The following is a 16,191-nucleotide window of genomic DNA, read 5'->3' as shown; positions in this document are numbered from 1 at the left end:
CTGCTAGATATTATTGTTCTAGGGGAAGAAAACATGAAGAAATTCATGCAAGCCTGAAACCTGCCCACCCCTGGTTTTGAACTGACTGACAGAAGGTCTCCAGACAGGGGTCTTTCCCCCACCTGCAGAGGTCAGGGATTGAAATGGGGACTTTTCTGCATGTGTTCTGCCGCTAAGCTACAACATTTCCTAGAATGTCTGCATTTCCCAGATGCTTATCCAAGATTACTGAATGAGAGCATCAAGGATAGCAAGCAAGCTTCCTTGAAAGACAGATTGCCTATTGCTAAGCCTTCCTTTGCTGTAAGGCACCAAAGAGACCCAATAGGTGCAGTGAATTCTCTGTGTCATCAGTGTGTGCAGGCTCAAAGGACCCCCACTACACAAGACATATGGATTGTCCAGAATCAAAGGACAAAGCCATAGGAGAAACGAGATGGTTGAAGTCATCTTTGTACTCCCTACCCTCTTTCAAAAATATATAGACAAAGGGATTCAAAGGGACTTAAAGGAGCCCATACTTTTTTGAAGGGGGATGGGTCAGTTCTGAAGTGGCAAAAATTTCATGGGCAAAGTTTCACAGGCTGCGTTTGAAGAGGAAAGACTGTCAGAACACAAAAAGGTGACCACAAAGTAATGGCAAATGTCTAAAACCAGTTCAACTTTTGGAGGTATCTGTGGCATATACTGTACTTTTCCGTGTATAAACCTATGTTTGTTTTCTTTAAAAATCATGCTAAAAAGTGGGGGTCGTCTTATACATGGATAGTGCATAGGATGGGCGTTTAATTGGTTGCTGCCGTGACTGTCAGCTACTACTGTGAGTGTTATTTGTTGTTGCGTCAATGGTTGGTGTTGATTGAATGATGCTGCAGCAGTTGGGGGGGTGACTGGCAGCTTCTGCCAGTAGTGGGACACGCAGGAGGTGAATTTTTTGACATGTGCTGGTGAGTGATTTTCAGCCATCGCCCCTTTATAAATAATAATAAAAATAAAGAATCCTGGTTAAGTAAAGGTAAAGGGACCCTTGACCGTTAGGTCCAGTCGTGGCCGACTCTGGGGTTGCGGCACTCATCTCGGTTTACTGGCTGATGGAGCCTGCGCACAGCTTCCGGGTAATGTGGCCAGCATGACTAAACCGCTTCTGGCAAACCAGAGCAGCGCACGGAAATGCCGTTTACCTTCCCGCCGGAGCAGTACCTATTTATCTACTTGCACTTTGACGTGCTTTCGAACTGCTAGGTTGGCAGGAGCAGGAACCGAACAACGGGAGCTCACCCCGTCGCGGGGATTCAAACCACCGACATTCTGATCGGCAAGTCCTAGGCCCTGTGGTTCAACCCACAGTGCCACCCGCGTCCCAATCCTGGTTAATTCCCCCCCAAAAAAAGCTCAACAACTCTGTGCTATCTCCCCCCAATTTCTTAAATTTGAGTCCCCCAAAATAGGTCTTATACATGGGGGTGTCGTATACACAGAAAAGTATGGGATATGTACCATAAGCCAGCTACCCAGCTACCATCAGTGTAGCTCAGAATTTAGAACCCCTGAACTTCAGCTGGGAGCTGTCCTTAGGAGTGTGCCTCCTTTATGGCTGCAGGGGGCAGAACATTTGCAGTGGGGTAGAAACCGCTAGGAAGAATTCCCACAAAAAAATAAGTTGACAAATCATGGCAGGTAATGAACAAGGACTCTGGTGTGCCCAGAAAAAGCCTAATGGCATTAAGGGTGCAGGGAAAGAGAGGGAAGTTGAAGAAAGCGCAAAACTTGATAACCCACTGAACTAATATGGAGAATGAGGTTGCAATGGTATGGGCAGTTCCACTCTGGAAGTCTTGAACATTAAACTCCCTGCTTGTAAAAAGTCAGCACATCAAGGAGAAAAAAAGGAGAAGCTACCCCAAACCTTTCTCCTAGATGTGCTGGCTTTCGGCCTACAGGGAGCTTTTTACACAAGTGAACATTCAAGAGAGTAACTGCGCTGTGATAGTACAGTCCAAGCCAGAAGACATTTCGGCTGAGAAAAAAAATGTGATTTGCCCACCACATCCGCACTCCCTAGAAAAAGACCAACTTCTATATGTGTTTGTTATCAGTCACTCACTTTTCCTACAATGCCCCAGAATCACACTAGATCAGGGCAGTTTTGGAAAATGCCAAATGATGGCAGGTAGGCAACACTGCTGTGGCTTGCAGTGATGGGTAGATGACACTTATGGGGTGGGGGAAACTGCTAGTGTTAAGCCCCACTCCACAGAAACTGCTGGAGAAGCTCTCTTCCCCCTGGAGAAATTCAGCAAAACAGCTGCTGTCCCCCCAACCCAGTTTCCTTGCCAGAATTTCAAGAAGCCATTTGTGCACATAACTCCAGTCCAAACATCTATCGTCTTGTGGCGATGGGGGTGAGTTTGGGTTGCCAGGCTGAGAAACTCAAAAAAAGAAAGAAAGTGGGAGGGCTGCAGCTCAATAGTAAAGCTTCTGCTTGACAGGCTGTCCCTTGCCTCTGAGTGCCAGTTCCTGGAAATCAAGAGCAGGCAGAATGCTGTTGCTCTTGAGTCCTGCCTGGGAATTTTCCATAAGCTTCTAGTTGCCTACTAGATATAATCCCCAGCATCTTCAGGAAGGCGTGGGAATGTCTTAATTCTGAAACCCTGGAGCGCTACTGCCAGGCAGTGTAGACAAAACCAAGTTGCTTGAACCAATGTTATGATTCAGTACTAGGCAGATTCCTGCGCTCCTGTGTGGGGATAAGTGTGCACACATGAACTTTTAGATACATGGAAGTGAAATACTAAAATGAGCACCTGTCTTTATAAACCACATGGGAAGCTGCCTTATAGTCAATCGGACCATTGGTCCATCTAACTCAGTATTGTTAACACTAGCTGGCAGCGTTCAGGGCTTCAGAACAGAGGCTCTTGCAATCCTAACCTGAAGATACCAGGGATCGAACCTGCAACCTTCTGCTGCCCTAGCACCAAGCTACGGAGGGGGAATGTCCAAAGCCCCTTTCAACCACTCTGCAAGACCAATGTATTGTGTGCAATTCTTGCAACAGCTTTCCCAGGGTACAAGTCCCAGGCAAGAACAAGAGGGCGAACAGCTCTGTGATTCAAGAAACCTTTCTGGCACAGGAGTAAGCTCCACTTCAACACAAGGCAGACAATTTCTGACCACCGAGGATCATACCCCAGATAATCTGCAGAAACGCAACACCTTTCTTCTAAAAGCACAAGCCTCTTGTGGAAAGAACAGCTTGCGCCGGCATCTCCAGATGGTTGTGCAGAAACAAACACAAACTGACATCTTTGCAAGGCAGAAACATGGGTCCGTCCGTCCGTCCTCCCCCCACCAATGAAATGCACAGACATGCCCCAGCTCTGTGCACATCTGTCTCCCTGCCTCCCACACCCAGCTGCCAGCCCATCCCCGTGGAGTTGCCTCATGTGCATCACCCTGCTTTCCTTGAAGCCACTTCTCTCCCCACTAGCACCCTTCTATCCCGGGGGTCTCTGGCTGGCTCCAAACGGAAGTGAATTAAGTCTCCGTCAAGTCTATTGACCTCAGCTGGAGGGGTCAGGGAGGATTACGAGGAAAGTATTTAATCAAGTTTATGGAAAGGCCCCAGCCAGCGGAAGGAGGCTGAAAGCCTCTTGGAGGGGCAGAGAAGCATCAAGGGACATCTTTCAAGCCTACCCTTGATCCCCTACCAAGCCTGGCTTTTTGCAGCTCGTTTAAGCCACTAGAGAGACAGTTCTGTTTGCAAGTCCAGCCACATATGACAGGGCGTCTGGGGGTGTTTCGTATCTCGGAGGCTACAGACCAGTGTTTAGGGTGTCGCCACCAGCCACTGAAGTGGACACAGCTTCTTTAGCAGCTATGTCCAAGAGAGGATTTAGGTGGGTATACCTTGCGTGACACAGCCGTGGCTGCCCAAACTCCCCTCTTTGACCTGGCTATTAAAGATGCAGGAGGCTGTTCAGCATCTGGTGGCTGAACAAGGGGGGGGGGGGGTAGAGAGAGAAAGGAGCACTCTCTGTAGTAACTGCCTTTCAGTCTACACCTCAGAAGCACCCCCCCCCATCTTCCTTAAAAGCAGAAGGGCGTGCGATGGAACACGCATTGCTGAAGGGGAGATCCTACTCAGCAGCAACAAAGTCGCACCATCTTAACAGTAGTGGAGAGAAATCAAAGCCAAAACAAGGAGACGCTAAAAGGGAAATCAACAGCAGCTGGAGAAGGCTTGGCTCCCTCACAAGAACACTTCCTCAACCCACCATAGAGACAGGGTTGGGCGTGCGTTCCCTGTATCCATCCTTCTCACTGTAGCTTTGGCAACCCAATAAAACAGAGAAAAGAAGTTTATCTCTCTTATTACGGTGCCTCTGAATGCTTAGCAACACCCGCCATAAAAGCTTGCACACCCCATTACTACTGAAGTTATTTGTCCCCCTCTCTTCTATCCACCCCAAATATCCACCATTTGCTTTACACAGAACGGCGGCAGCTTTCGAGAAGGTTTTTGGAAGGAAAAGCAGCGATCCAGAAGTAAGGGGGGGGGATATAATTCTGGCCATTTCTCAGCCCTTGCTTTCCCGGTCTCCCTCCCCTAACAACCCTTTCCTCTTCCACTTAGTAACCGCAGAAGTTTGTCCGCTGAAGTTTCTCATCCCTTCCGCCTCTTAAAGAAGATCCCATCCAGAAGAGGAGGAAGAAGACCAATGGGCGTCTCGAGAGCTTGCTCAAATTGACAACTCGATCACATGCCTTTTTAAAACATTTGTTTGCATCGTACCGGCGCTGATCTCTATCGGAGAAACGCGGCGGAGGTAGGGGTGATGGGGAGGTTCGGAGAATGGGAGAGTAAGATAGACAGCCTCACACGCTCCGGAATCACGACTAATCCAAACGCACAAGCAAATTAAGCCATCAACACACAAGCCACAAATTGCGCACCCGGCGCGGCTCCGCCAGCAGCTGCGAGAATCGGATCGATAATCTATTTTGCAAAACCGGGAGGGGGGGGGGTGAAGAGAATAAGAAGAAAAAGGGGGAGAGAAAGCATCTGTGGGAAAGGAGGGGGGTGGTCTTCCAAACCTCCCTGCTTCTTCTCCCTTGCAGCAGAAGGAAGCCAGCCAAGGGGAGGCGAGAACCAGAATTCGAACCCGCGTTGCAAAAATCTGGAGTCGTCTCCTTACCTTGGAAGAAGAACAGCGAGGCCATCCCGGCCAAGACCGCCCAAAAGAGAGGGGTGTGCATTTTCGCCAGAAGTCCAGTCATGCTCGGGGACCGAGGTTTTGTAAGAGCTATCGCGCTCCGGGCTTGTCGATTTCAGCTGCTTCTTTTTTTCCCCCCTCCCCTGTCCGATCCCCTCTTGAGCTTGCGGAGACAGGCAGACAGACAGACCAGAGCTTGCTTCTGCGACGATGAATATTACGGACGGAATGGAGAGGCGCAGGGGAGAGAAAGCCACACAATCCAGCGCCTGCCTGCCTGCTTGCTTGCAGCCCAAAGCGGAGCGAGAGCGAGACTCCTTCCCAATAATTATCTCCACTCGTGGTCTGGCACCGAGACCCGCTCCAAGATAGGGGATTGCGGACAGCCCTCCTACGCGGCGCACTCATTGGTTCGCATCCAGGGATTGACAAAGCGGCAGCCCCGCAACCTCGCGCGCCGCTGCCAGGAGTGTTAAAGAGCCCACGAGGCGCGGGGGCTGGGCGTTTGATTCAGAGCGGCGGCAGCAGCAGCAGCAGCCGGAGTGACTCCAGATTAAGGAGACTGCGGAATGGTCGCCAGACAGATTTGATTTTTGGATGTGATTTATTTATTGCAAGACTGTAACTCTTATCCTCCATACAATGCATGGGATCAGTCCTGGCTGGCTCCCAACTTGCTTTGGGGTCCAGGCCTACACTAAGTGGAGAGGGTGGTAGCTCAGTGGCGAAGCATCTGCTTTGAGTGCAGAAGGTCCTTGGTATCTTCTGGAAGGCCTGGGATTGCACCACCCGTCTGAAACCCAGGAGAGCAGCTGCCTGCCCGTGTAGACAATACTGAACTAGAGGGGCCCATGGTCGTGACTTCCTATAAGCGCCTGTGGCCTCTGCTTTTTTTTAATCTATCACTGCTGGTGTAAACAATCACCATGCTAATTTTATATTCACCCTGCCTGAGTTGCCATTAGCCATAATATATTTTCAGCATTGTTTTGGCCTCTGGCCTCATTGCTTTCTAATCCCTTACCGCCATATATTAATCTATATCTTGAAACAGAGGGTTGCATTCCATGCATCTGATGAAGTGGGCCCAACTTGTCCATAAGTGCAAAAAGAGGGAATGTTAGCAGGTGTTGCTTGTCTCCTTAAACACTGGTTTGTTTATATGTAATGCTCAAAGTAACCCCAGGTTTCAAAAGCAGTTAGACTTCCTTTGGAATCAACACAAATAGAACCAGGCTGCTGACTTTTGCAGACATTAATCAGGTGAAGCTTCCACCATCCTTTTGTCTCCTGGTCAAAGCTCTCTTAAAGGCACAGCAGTGGGGCCATTTCTTTTTAATTTTATTTTTTAAGGCTGCAAGACACCCTGATTTAGGATAAACCATGCTGCAGTCAAGGGGCATTAAAGAGAGTGGCCACCTGATTATACCATTTTAAAATCCATTTGTATATTTTAATCTAAACTTGATTTTTTTAAAAAAAAAACTGCAGCAATCAACAAATTACCATACAGATGCCAAGTTTTTCAAGAAAAACCCTCCTCCTTTAACCACCGTATCCATCTAGCTACTCAATGCAAAACAAAATAGTTGAGCCTTGCAAACCCTCTAACAGGAACAACTCACCTTTAACCCTTCTGCTGTTAATGGGCTACAACTCCCATCACCCCTAAACATTGGCCATGCTAGTTGATGGGGCTGATGGGAGTTGGAGTCCCACAACAATACCTGAGGAGGGGAAACCCCTGCCCTCTTGTATGCACAAGGAACACGTGATTTCTGAGTGTAAGGGGCAGTAACATTGCTTGTGGGGGTACAGAGGCGGTTGCCCCGGACTCAAAATTGTTAGCGGCGGGGAGGTGGGATTAAATATCCAGCACACTTTTAAAATCAAGCATCTCCCACCATCTCATCAAGGTGCTTTCCAGAGTGGCTGGATGCTTGTTACACCTGCCTGCTAAAAAAATACATGAAATTTCCGCATCTGCCTAGCTATTACTGGTGCACAAGCCCCAACCGTTTTTGCATCTGGCCATCCAAGCACCAAGAATTAATACAGGGCTAAGACAGCTGACTATGGGGGAGACAGGGTTCCTGTGAGCCACAGTAGTATTCATCAAATGCTATTTTAGCACTTTCCCTGTCACTACGGTTTATTTATTCTGGTCATTTATAAAGCACTAATCGTATGAAATATCATAGCAGCCTACAGGTAAAAATTCAATAAAACAGAGCAAACACGGCTTCCATTAAAAACATCAAAATGCTGTTGTCGCCATACAGGCAATGAGAGGTTCACCTATCTGGAAAAACCTGCAAGAAACGAAAGCTTTTAAGCATCCAAGAATACTTACAGACTGTCAGAGCCTGTAATCTCAGATGGTAATGTGCTTCACGAGGCTGGTGCTATTGCTCTAAAGGGCCTGGACCAGGTTGCAGGAGAATGAGTCTGTAGTGCATGGAATACAAAAAAGCTCTGCAGCTGACCACAGAAATCAGGCATCCCTTCCATTTCAAGAGTCGCTACCTGATGAATATCTGGCTGAGATGCAGCTGCTATGGACACCGAGGAGAAGTCATGCTATGGGGGACAGGGACCCTAACCCGCCTCTTGACTTAGCTCAGGACTGGGAAATTTCACGTGGGTGGCGCTGTGGGTTAAACCACAGAGCCTAGGACTTGCTGATCAGAAGGTCAGCGGTTCAAATCCCCATGACGGGGTGAAATCCCATTGCTCGGTCCTTGCTCCTGCCAACCTAGCAGTTCGAAAGCACGTCAAAGTGCAAGTAGATAAATAGGTACCGCTCCGGCGGGAAGGTAAACGGCATTTCCGTGTGCTGCTCTGGTTCGCCAGAAGTGGCTTAGTCATGCTGGCCACATGACCTGGAAGCTGTACACCGACTCCCTCGGCCAATAAAGCAAGATGAGCACCACAACCCCAGAGTCGGCCATGACTGGACCTAATGTTCAGGGGTCCCTTTACCTTTATCATCCCTGGTCACGGGTCATGCTGGCTGAGGTTGATTGGCAATTGAGTCCAACCGCATTTGGAGAGCTGCAGGTTCCCCAGCCCTGGTTTAGGAAAGTCTCTGTGTCTCTTTTTGGGGGTGGAGGGGGGCAGAATAGATAGAAAAATGGTGTCATGGGAATACAGGAAGCTGCCTTATTGACAGATCATTGGTCCATCTAGCTCAAGACTGGCAGCAGTTTTCTAAGGTTTCAGAAAGGCACACTCCAAGCCCTACAAGGGGCTGAATTTAGGACCATTTGCAAGCAAATTGGATGTTCTCCCACTAAGGTAAAAACCCTTCTCCTTCATAGAATCATAAAACTGTAGAGCTGGAAAGGACCCTAAGAATCAGAGAATATTCAGCTGTCTCATATGGGGATCAAATGTGCAACCTTGGCATTATCAGCATCATGCACCAACCAACTGAGCTATCCAGGCATGGTGCTGCTGGTATAGATTGCCCTCGGTGATGTATGAACCATCAGCTGAAGACCAACAGCATTTTGGACCAGGGTTCTGATTCCGTCCCCTCACCGCTAAGCTTAGTGCACTGCCAACTTTGGTGAGCGCTAAAACAACCGTGGTACAAGCACCATGGGAACTGAGCAATTTCCCATTATCTGCAGGTTTAAAACTAGCAAAGTCCTATCATGTAAACAATACACCTAGGAAAGCTAAAATCAGCCGACAAGTGTATGTAGTTCCTTCTGTATCAGATGGGGAGAGCAAGGCTCGCTAAAGGAATATGAATGAACAGAAGGCATAAGATAACAGGGGATTGCTTTATTTTGTGCCCTCTTGCCTAGATCTGCTGCTCCTCCGCAACATATAAATGACATCCATTTGGGAACCTAATAAGATAGGAGAAAGGGCTATTGCTTCTTCCCGAAATTGAGCACTCAGAGATCAAGAACAGCTCATGATATCCTCAGTCACAGCTTCTGCATGATGCCCAAATGGAGAGATATGGGTGTGGGGGTCAGTTTATATAGTCAGCAGGAGCTTGTGGCTGCTTGTTTCCTGGACTGTATCATTTTATCCTGTCTCAAGCATGCCCAAGGCAGGATAGGTTCTACAGCAGAGTTGAGAAGCAGTCCAAAGCCTGGCCAAATAGAGAGCAATAGTGCAGGCAGGTGCAAAAGCAGTCCAAATGCTCAGAAGGCATCCCAAGACAAACACAAGACTGCATTGGTGTAAGCAAGAACACCCAGTGTTCAGCTGCAGCTCCTTATGTGAGGAGATAAGATGTCCTTATGTGAGGAGGGCCCTACTCACAGGGTGCACTTTACTCATGAGGAATCCTTTTTCTACTTACTTTGCCAAACCTTTATTAGGCAGTACAAGTACAGGCTATCATAAAACATCCATACACACACACACACACACACACACACACAAATAAACAGCCATGTAAAATATGTGATAACGAGGATTTTCACTTGAATTTCTTCCTGCTAATAGTGCCGTTCACCACTCTAAGAGATACCGTTGACAAGAACCTCAGCCACCCTTGCAGTTACTTCTGGGTTAATGTCAAGACAGATAGAATCTGATGATTTAATTGTCTTGTTGTCTATAAACAGGCACACCTCCGGAGCGTGAGGGTCCTGGCCTGCCTTTTAAGTCACCATTATGCCCAGCGGTTCAGGAGTGGTTGTGACTCCTCAAGAGGAGGAGCTCCCCTCTTGCACTGAAGGACCCCAGATAGCCTCCCCTAAGTTCCCTGGCTTCTCCTTGATAATTGGCATGGACCGCTCCCAGACGCCACTGGTTTTGGGGGGCTCCAGATCCTCCTTGCAGGAGGCATCCTCTAGCAGGGGCATGGCACACCTGGGAATGAAGGTAGGAGGCTTGTATTTGTGAATACACCCCATGAAAAAGCATGGATGGACCCAAAGGTCCAAAATAGTAGGAGGGGGATTCTTAAGCACCTGGTAGGATGGTCTGGATTAAATTGAATGCTTCATAAGTTGTGTAAGTCTGAAGTACTTGACTTTGTTTTGATTAGGGCTGATTTGCATTTTTAAAAAATACTCACCATGTCCTGCAAAAACCAACCATTTATTTATTTTTATGCTGCCTTTTCAGAGTTCAAATGATGTGCAAGGTGGCTGACAACCTATAAAATTACATAACTACAAACCTAACAAAACTAGTCATAAACAATAGACAAAACATCAAAAAGTATGCAACCAAATTGAAAATTTCCACATAAATCATAAGATCGATATGTAAAATTAACATCAATTACAGCAACAACATCCACCCTCCAACAAAAACTCCCAGACAACATTCCAGCTCTGCCTGCCTGTTCATTTACATTGTCTTCACTGGCTCTCAGTTGGGTTCACTTTCCCGCAGTGATGTCACCACATAGGCAGATCTGATTGGCTATGTAGCATTGTAACCTCATACCCTTGACTGTATGATCCCTGGTTGGCTGGGACCAAACCGTGACTAACTCTGAGAAGCTTTTCATATATTTTCATTTGCCCTCATTTCTCCATTTTTATTATTATTATCAGGCAGTGAAACTGGAAGGGTTCCCCACTTCCCCAACTGATGAGAAGTTCAGGAGCAGCGCTGCAGGGTTTAATTTCTTTAGGATGTGATCACTTGAGAGCGAACTGTGGTGTCTTTGTAATATTTCTTTTATTTAAGAGCATACATGCAAAACACAATGAAAACAAATAACAGGCAGAACAATCAAAGCACAATTGCTAATTCTGCTTCAGATCCCCCAAAGCAACAATATGGTCCCCCACAGACTCTTCAGTCTGCTTCCTATCCAGCAAATCTAGTGAAGCACTCAGCAAATTCTGCCTCTGTGTTCAAATCCAAGGCTACAAATGTTCTCTCTGTTCACTCCCAAACAGGATGGGTGTCACATCCTCGGGGCAGGAGAGAGATTCGTGCAAGACTATGTGCATCATTTCTTATGCTTGTCTAACTTTCTTTCAGTTGGGCTTACTCCCAAATAAATATGATTTAAAACTCCCTTTGTTACATCCATCCACTGGCAGAGGAAGGGGGGGGCAGGGAGAGCACACTGCCCCCAGCACCACGATCCCGGTGGGGTGTCATCATAGCTGCCCCCCTCCCGTGCTGGGTGCCACGCCCCCGGGATGCACGCCATGCCCCCGCCTGCTCTCAGCCCCCGGTCCGCCTCTGCATCCATCCATACATTTGTCCACCAAAATGGAGGCTTGCTTTCATATGTGGTGGGACTGCCTACGTAGTGATCCATTTTGGAAGAAGGATTTTGAAGAAGCCAGTGCAATAATAAATCAGTAGATTACACCAAGCCCCCAAAATGCCACTATTTTTCCATGTTGAGTGAAGAAAACCTTGGTCTATTGTAGAAACGTTTACTTATATTTATTTTATATAACACTATTTTCCCTCAAACAAAGCTGCCCAGGTTATGAGATCTCTGTGGGAGGCCCTTCCCTCAGTTCCACCTCACCACGACCACCACAGGCTTGGTAGATCTTCTCAGTGGCTGCTCCCAGACTTTGGAACTCCCTCCCTAAAGAAGTTAGATTGGCTCCCTCCTTGTTGTCCTTCCTCTGGCAGGTGAAAACTTTCTTGTTACAACAGGCTTTGGGGAAGTGACTGCTATAAATGAAAGGGCTGGTGCTGTGCTTCTTTTTATTGTAATTATTTGTATGATTTTAACAGAGAGAGCGCGTGCGCGTGTGCGCGCACGCACGCACACGCATACAGTTTTAATTCTATCAGTGTTTAATTGCTTTTTAATTATAGTTGTTCCTCTATGCTTTTAGCTGTTCATATCTTTATACCTAGGCCACCTTGAGTCCTTTTCAGGGAAAAAGGTAAAGGTACCCCTGACCGTTAGGTCCAGTCGCGGACGACTCTGGGGTTGCGGCACTCATCTCGCTCTATAGGCTGAGGGAGCCGGCGTTTGTCTGCAGACAGCTTCCAGGTCATGTGGCCAGCATGACTAAGCCGCTTCTGCCGAACTAGAACAGCACACGGAAACGCCGTTTGCCTTCCCGCCGGAGCGGTACCTATTTATCTACTTGCACTTTGACGTGCTTTCAAACTGCTAGGTTGGCAGGAGCAGGGACCGAGCAACGGAAGCTCACTCCATCATGGGATTTGAACCACCGGCCTTCTGATCGGCAAGCCCTAGGCTCTGTGGTTTAGACCACAGCGCCACCCACATCCCTTTCAGGGAAAAAGGTGAGGTATAAATAAATATGTACTAATAATGATAATTTGGGTGTTGAAAATATTTGGAAAGGCCTTGTTTCTAATATGTTTGAAACTTAGCGCCAACAACTATGGATTGTTGCTCTGATGGATTGACTGACTGCATGAAGCCATGTATAAATACTGATAGCCTTGATATGGACTGGTATAGATTTATGATATCTTCTGCAATGAAGGAACATAATTACAAACTGCCTGCTACACAGAGATCACTCCGGAAAGATAATCTGGGTTAACAAATCTTTGATATAAATGATGTTTTCAGATTGGAAACAAAGAACTCACAACTCACAAACTTTGCCTCAGTGGGATTGGAGTGTTATTTATGTATTGTTATATTTGTTTTATACAAAACCAATAAAACATATATTGTATATTTATATATACAATGAGACTGATTCATTCTGATTGAGACAGCAGTTTTACAACATCATCCCATTCACTATGTTGTCCTGAATGGTCTAGGACCATGCCTATGACTAATCCAGGGAGAAGAGAAGAGAAACCCAGCAACAAGGGCACACATCAGTGCCAAACAAGCTGATGTGGGTGGCAGAATGGTGAATAATTGTATGTTTTGAGGAAATGTTTCTACAGCTCCAAAACAGCCTTTTTTAAAAGAAAAAGAAAAAGCAAAATATATAAATGGAAACTGGAGAGCACAGCTTTAGTCTTGTTTTTATTTTTCTGTTAGTATGGCTGTTGAGCACCATTGTTTATCTTTTGCCGTGATCCAACCAGTGCATTTCCCGCCCTTTGACTGCAATGCAGCACCCACTAGGCCTGGTAGCCAGTGCCCATGTGGCAGCTACAAGCAAAAGAAGAAGAAGTCCTTTGTCCCAAAGAGCAGGAATGATCTGTAATAATGCGCAGGTTGCTCTCAGCCTCTTTTCCTAAGGTTCTGTGCTGCGTATTGTTAATTTGCCCAGCCCTCTTTCTAAGCACGTAATGTTGCCTGCTGTCCCGGAACAGTTCTTTTGGAGCCTTCCGCTCGTGGCTTTGTGGAACATCAACTTTTCATGTTGAACAGCAGGTGGTGTTCAACAGAACACCTCGCAGTAAATGCCTAATATCTGTTCCGCACGTACAGACCTGTGTGCCTTTGCTGATAGGAATGTGCAGATTGAAGGGCTGCATCCAGGAGATATGGAGGCACCAGAGAGAAGGAGTTTGTGACAAATATTGTTGCATGTGCCTCATCCTGGTTTGCAGCAACAGCAGATGCAAAACCAGGAGGGTATCTCAGAATCGCAGTACAGCCATAACCGCACATAGAACTTAATGTAGTTTGGTAGCTTACTCAGAGTAAGGAAAAGATCTTCCTTCCTTCCTTTTCAGCTCCTCAAGCTCCTTCCACTTCTCCTCCTGAACTGACCACTCCCTCCAGGACAGCTCCGCAGGGCCCATGACTCTGTGTGTGTGAGAGAGAGACACACACAGAGAGAGTGAGAGCACAAATGTGAAAGTGTGTGTGTGTGTGTGTGAGAGAGAGAGAGAGAGAGAGAGAGAGAGAGAGAGAGAGAGAGAGAGAGCAAACCAGTGGTGTAGCATGGGGGACACAGGGGTGGTTGTCCCGGGCACAAAATTATTAGGGGCACAAACTTTCAACGCCCAGTGCCACCTCAGTACAGCTGCATGCTTCCTTTGCTGGCTTCATTGAAAGCGGCTTCTCCATACGAACCAGGAAGTGACCTTTCCATAGGATGGAATGATTCTTCTTATCACTGCAGCTATGGTTTCCTAGGTGATGCAGATGCCGTTAGGCAGTTGAATACACAGCCCCAGGCACTGGCAACCCACGCTATGCCACTGCCCCAAACCTGTCTATCTGGCCCTCAGCTATCTTCCTGGACCATAGCCCCCCCCCAGGAACACCCCTTTCCCCAAGGCCACACCTCTCACCTTCCCTGCTTTGCATCCTCCTCGTGTGTTTCTGCCTTGCTGGAAGGTGTCCTTGAACTCTGATAATGCTTTTTGCTTACTTGGATGGAGGCTAGAGAGTGATGTGTGACTAAATCAGCATTTGTTGCTCCATCCACATTCTGGCTCTGCCTACTGCAGCATGTGGCCTCCTGGGAGGTTGCCTAGAAGGGCATGTAGCCCTTGGGTTGAAAAAGAATTTCCCCACCTCAGTCACAGATAGCCTTAAAAGGCATGAAGGAGCATATCCATCATTTATAATGTTTTTGTTGGTTATCATTCTGGAAGCTGGCTGGTCCTTTCCACTTTGCATGCAGAAGATTCCAGCCAAGCAGAAGCTCATCTACCTCAATTAACAGCAAGGCAAGCAGAAGCTGGCAAGCGCCAGGCATAGATTTTCAGTGCAGAAATTCTCAATCAAAGCAGCTGCCCTGCTGGTGAGGGATGTCTCTTAACTGCTAGCACCTGGGGAAGTTTGCAGCCTCCGTTTCAGCATCACCTCGGCTCACTCATTGTGGCACCTTCCCACTCAGAGCAGCCAGTCAGTGTTCAAAGGATGCTCCCTAGTGATGGAATGTATTCAAAATCTAAATAACAAATGCATGATAAAAAGAGGCGATTTGCAGCTCCGTACTCCAAGCTCACGCAGTCTTTATCCCAGTGAAACCACGGCAACTGCATTAGCTCATGGTCATTCCCATTGGGTTGCAGGGAAGCCGTGAATCAAGACACTTGCTGCAATTGCTAGAAGAGTTTTGGGTCTCTGAGGCCCGGTGTCTGGGGCCGGCCCTATCATTAGACAGAGTGTGACAAGCAGCCAATGTTGGGGGAAGTGATAAATGGTGGTGGTTTGCTGGAGAATCCTGCACCCCTGAAGCTTGCTTGTTGCTATCAGTGACAGGGAAAGAATCATAGAATTGCAGAGTTGGAAGGGACCAGAAGAGTCATCTAGTCCAACCTCTTGCAATGCAGGGATCTTGTTGCTTAACATGGAGCTTGAACCCACAACCCTGAGATTAAGAGTCTCATGTTCTACCAACTGAGCTATCCAGGAAGCTCAGGTTGTCCTGTGATCAGCATCGGAGGAAGATTGATGTGTGAGTCCGGTGGGCTTTGATATGTGGATGGTGCTGTCTATCAGCATGGGGCAGCAAAATATCTTAGACCAACTGCTTGCTCATTTGCTTTCCAGAGCTGGATCCTGGTAGTAGGTGCTCCCATGTGGAGGTCCCTCAGAGTTGGTTTAGTGGGGAATGGCCAGCTCAAGCAGTAAAAAAAAATGTAAGTCAACCAGCTGCAGACAACTGGCCACACCCATCCAAGTTTTGCTGGTCTGTTAGCATGTATCATTTAGTTAGTTCATAAAATGTATATACTGCTTGGCTATATATCTATCTATCTATCTATATATCCCCTCAACAACCTAAAAGTGGTTTAGAAAAAGAATAAAACAAAATTATCAGTTAAAAGCAATGGTTTTAAACACTCTGAAAATAAGTAAAAACAATGATAGGCTAAAAACAGATAAAAACACATGCCAATGTTCCATATGTCTAGACACAACTTGCTTAAACAAAAATGCTCAAAGCAGGTGCCAAAAAGATAACACTGAAGTACCCTGATTTCAGTAGGAAGGGAGTACCAAGTTTGGGTGCTGCCACACTAAACAATGCAAACCTGTAACAGTGCCCAGTTCCTTAGATGGAAGTTGTTGAGTGGTCATATACAGGGTAAGGTGATGTCACAGGTAAACTGGTCCCAAGCTGTTAAGGGATTTATATACTAGCAATAACACCTTGAACTAATATAA

At 47.0% G+C, this 16,191-nt stretch overlaps 1 protein-coding gene across 9 annotated transcripts in view; it reads right to left on the bottom strand.

Moving 5' to 3' along the window:
- Positions 1-5,682, bottom strand: part of NTM (neurotrimin) — a 796,613-nt gene extending 790,931 nt beyond the window's left edge. For 6 of the 9 annotated variants that reach the window (XM_080983642.1, XM_080983645.1, XM_080983643.1 and 3 more), the window contains exon 1: positions 5,199-5,681. In XM_080983642.1, the coding sequence (XP_080839768.1) occupies positions 5,199-5,280 (82 nt within the window). In that variant the 5' untranslated portion in view covers positions 5,281-5,681. Of the gene's footprint in view, positions 1-5,198 lie in introns of all 9 variants that reach the window. The other 3 variants (XM_080983640.1, XM_080983641.1, XM_080983646.1) reach the window with 2 other exon arrangements.
- Between the last annotated feature and the right edge of the window lie 10,509 nt (positions 5,683-16,191).

This window comes from Podarcis pityusensis (assembly GCF_964106645.2).
Source record: "Podarcis pityusensis genome assembly, chromosome: 15".
Taxonomy (NCBI): domain Eukaryota; kingdom Metazoa; phylum Chordata; class Lepidosauria; order Squamata; family Lacertidae; genus Podarcis; species Podarcis pityusensis.
This window is presented reverse-complemented; position numbering and strand designations above follow the sequence as displayed.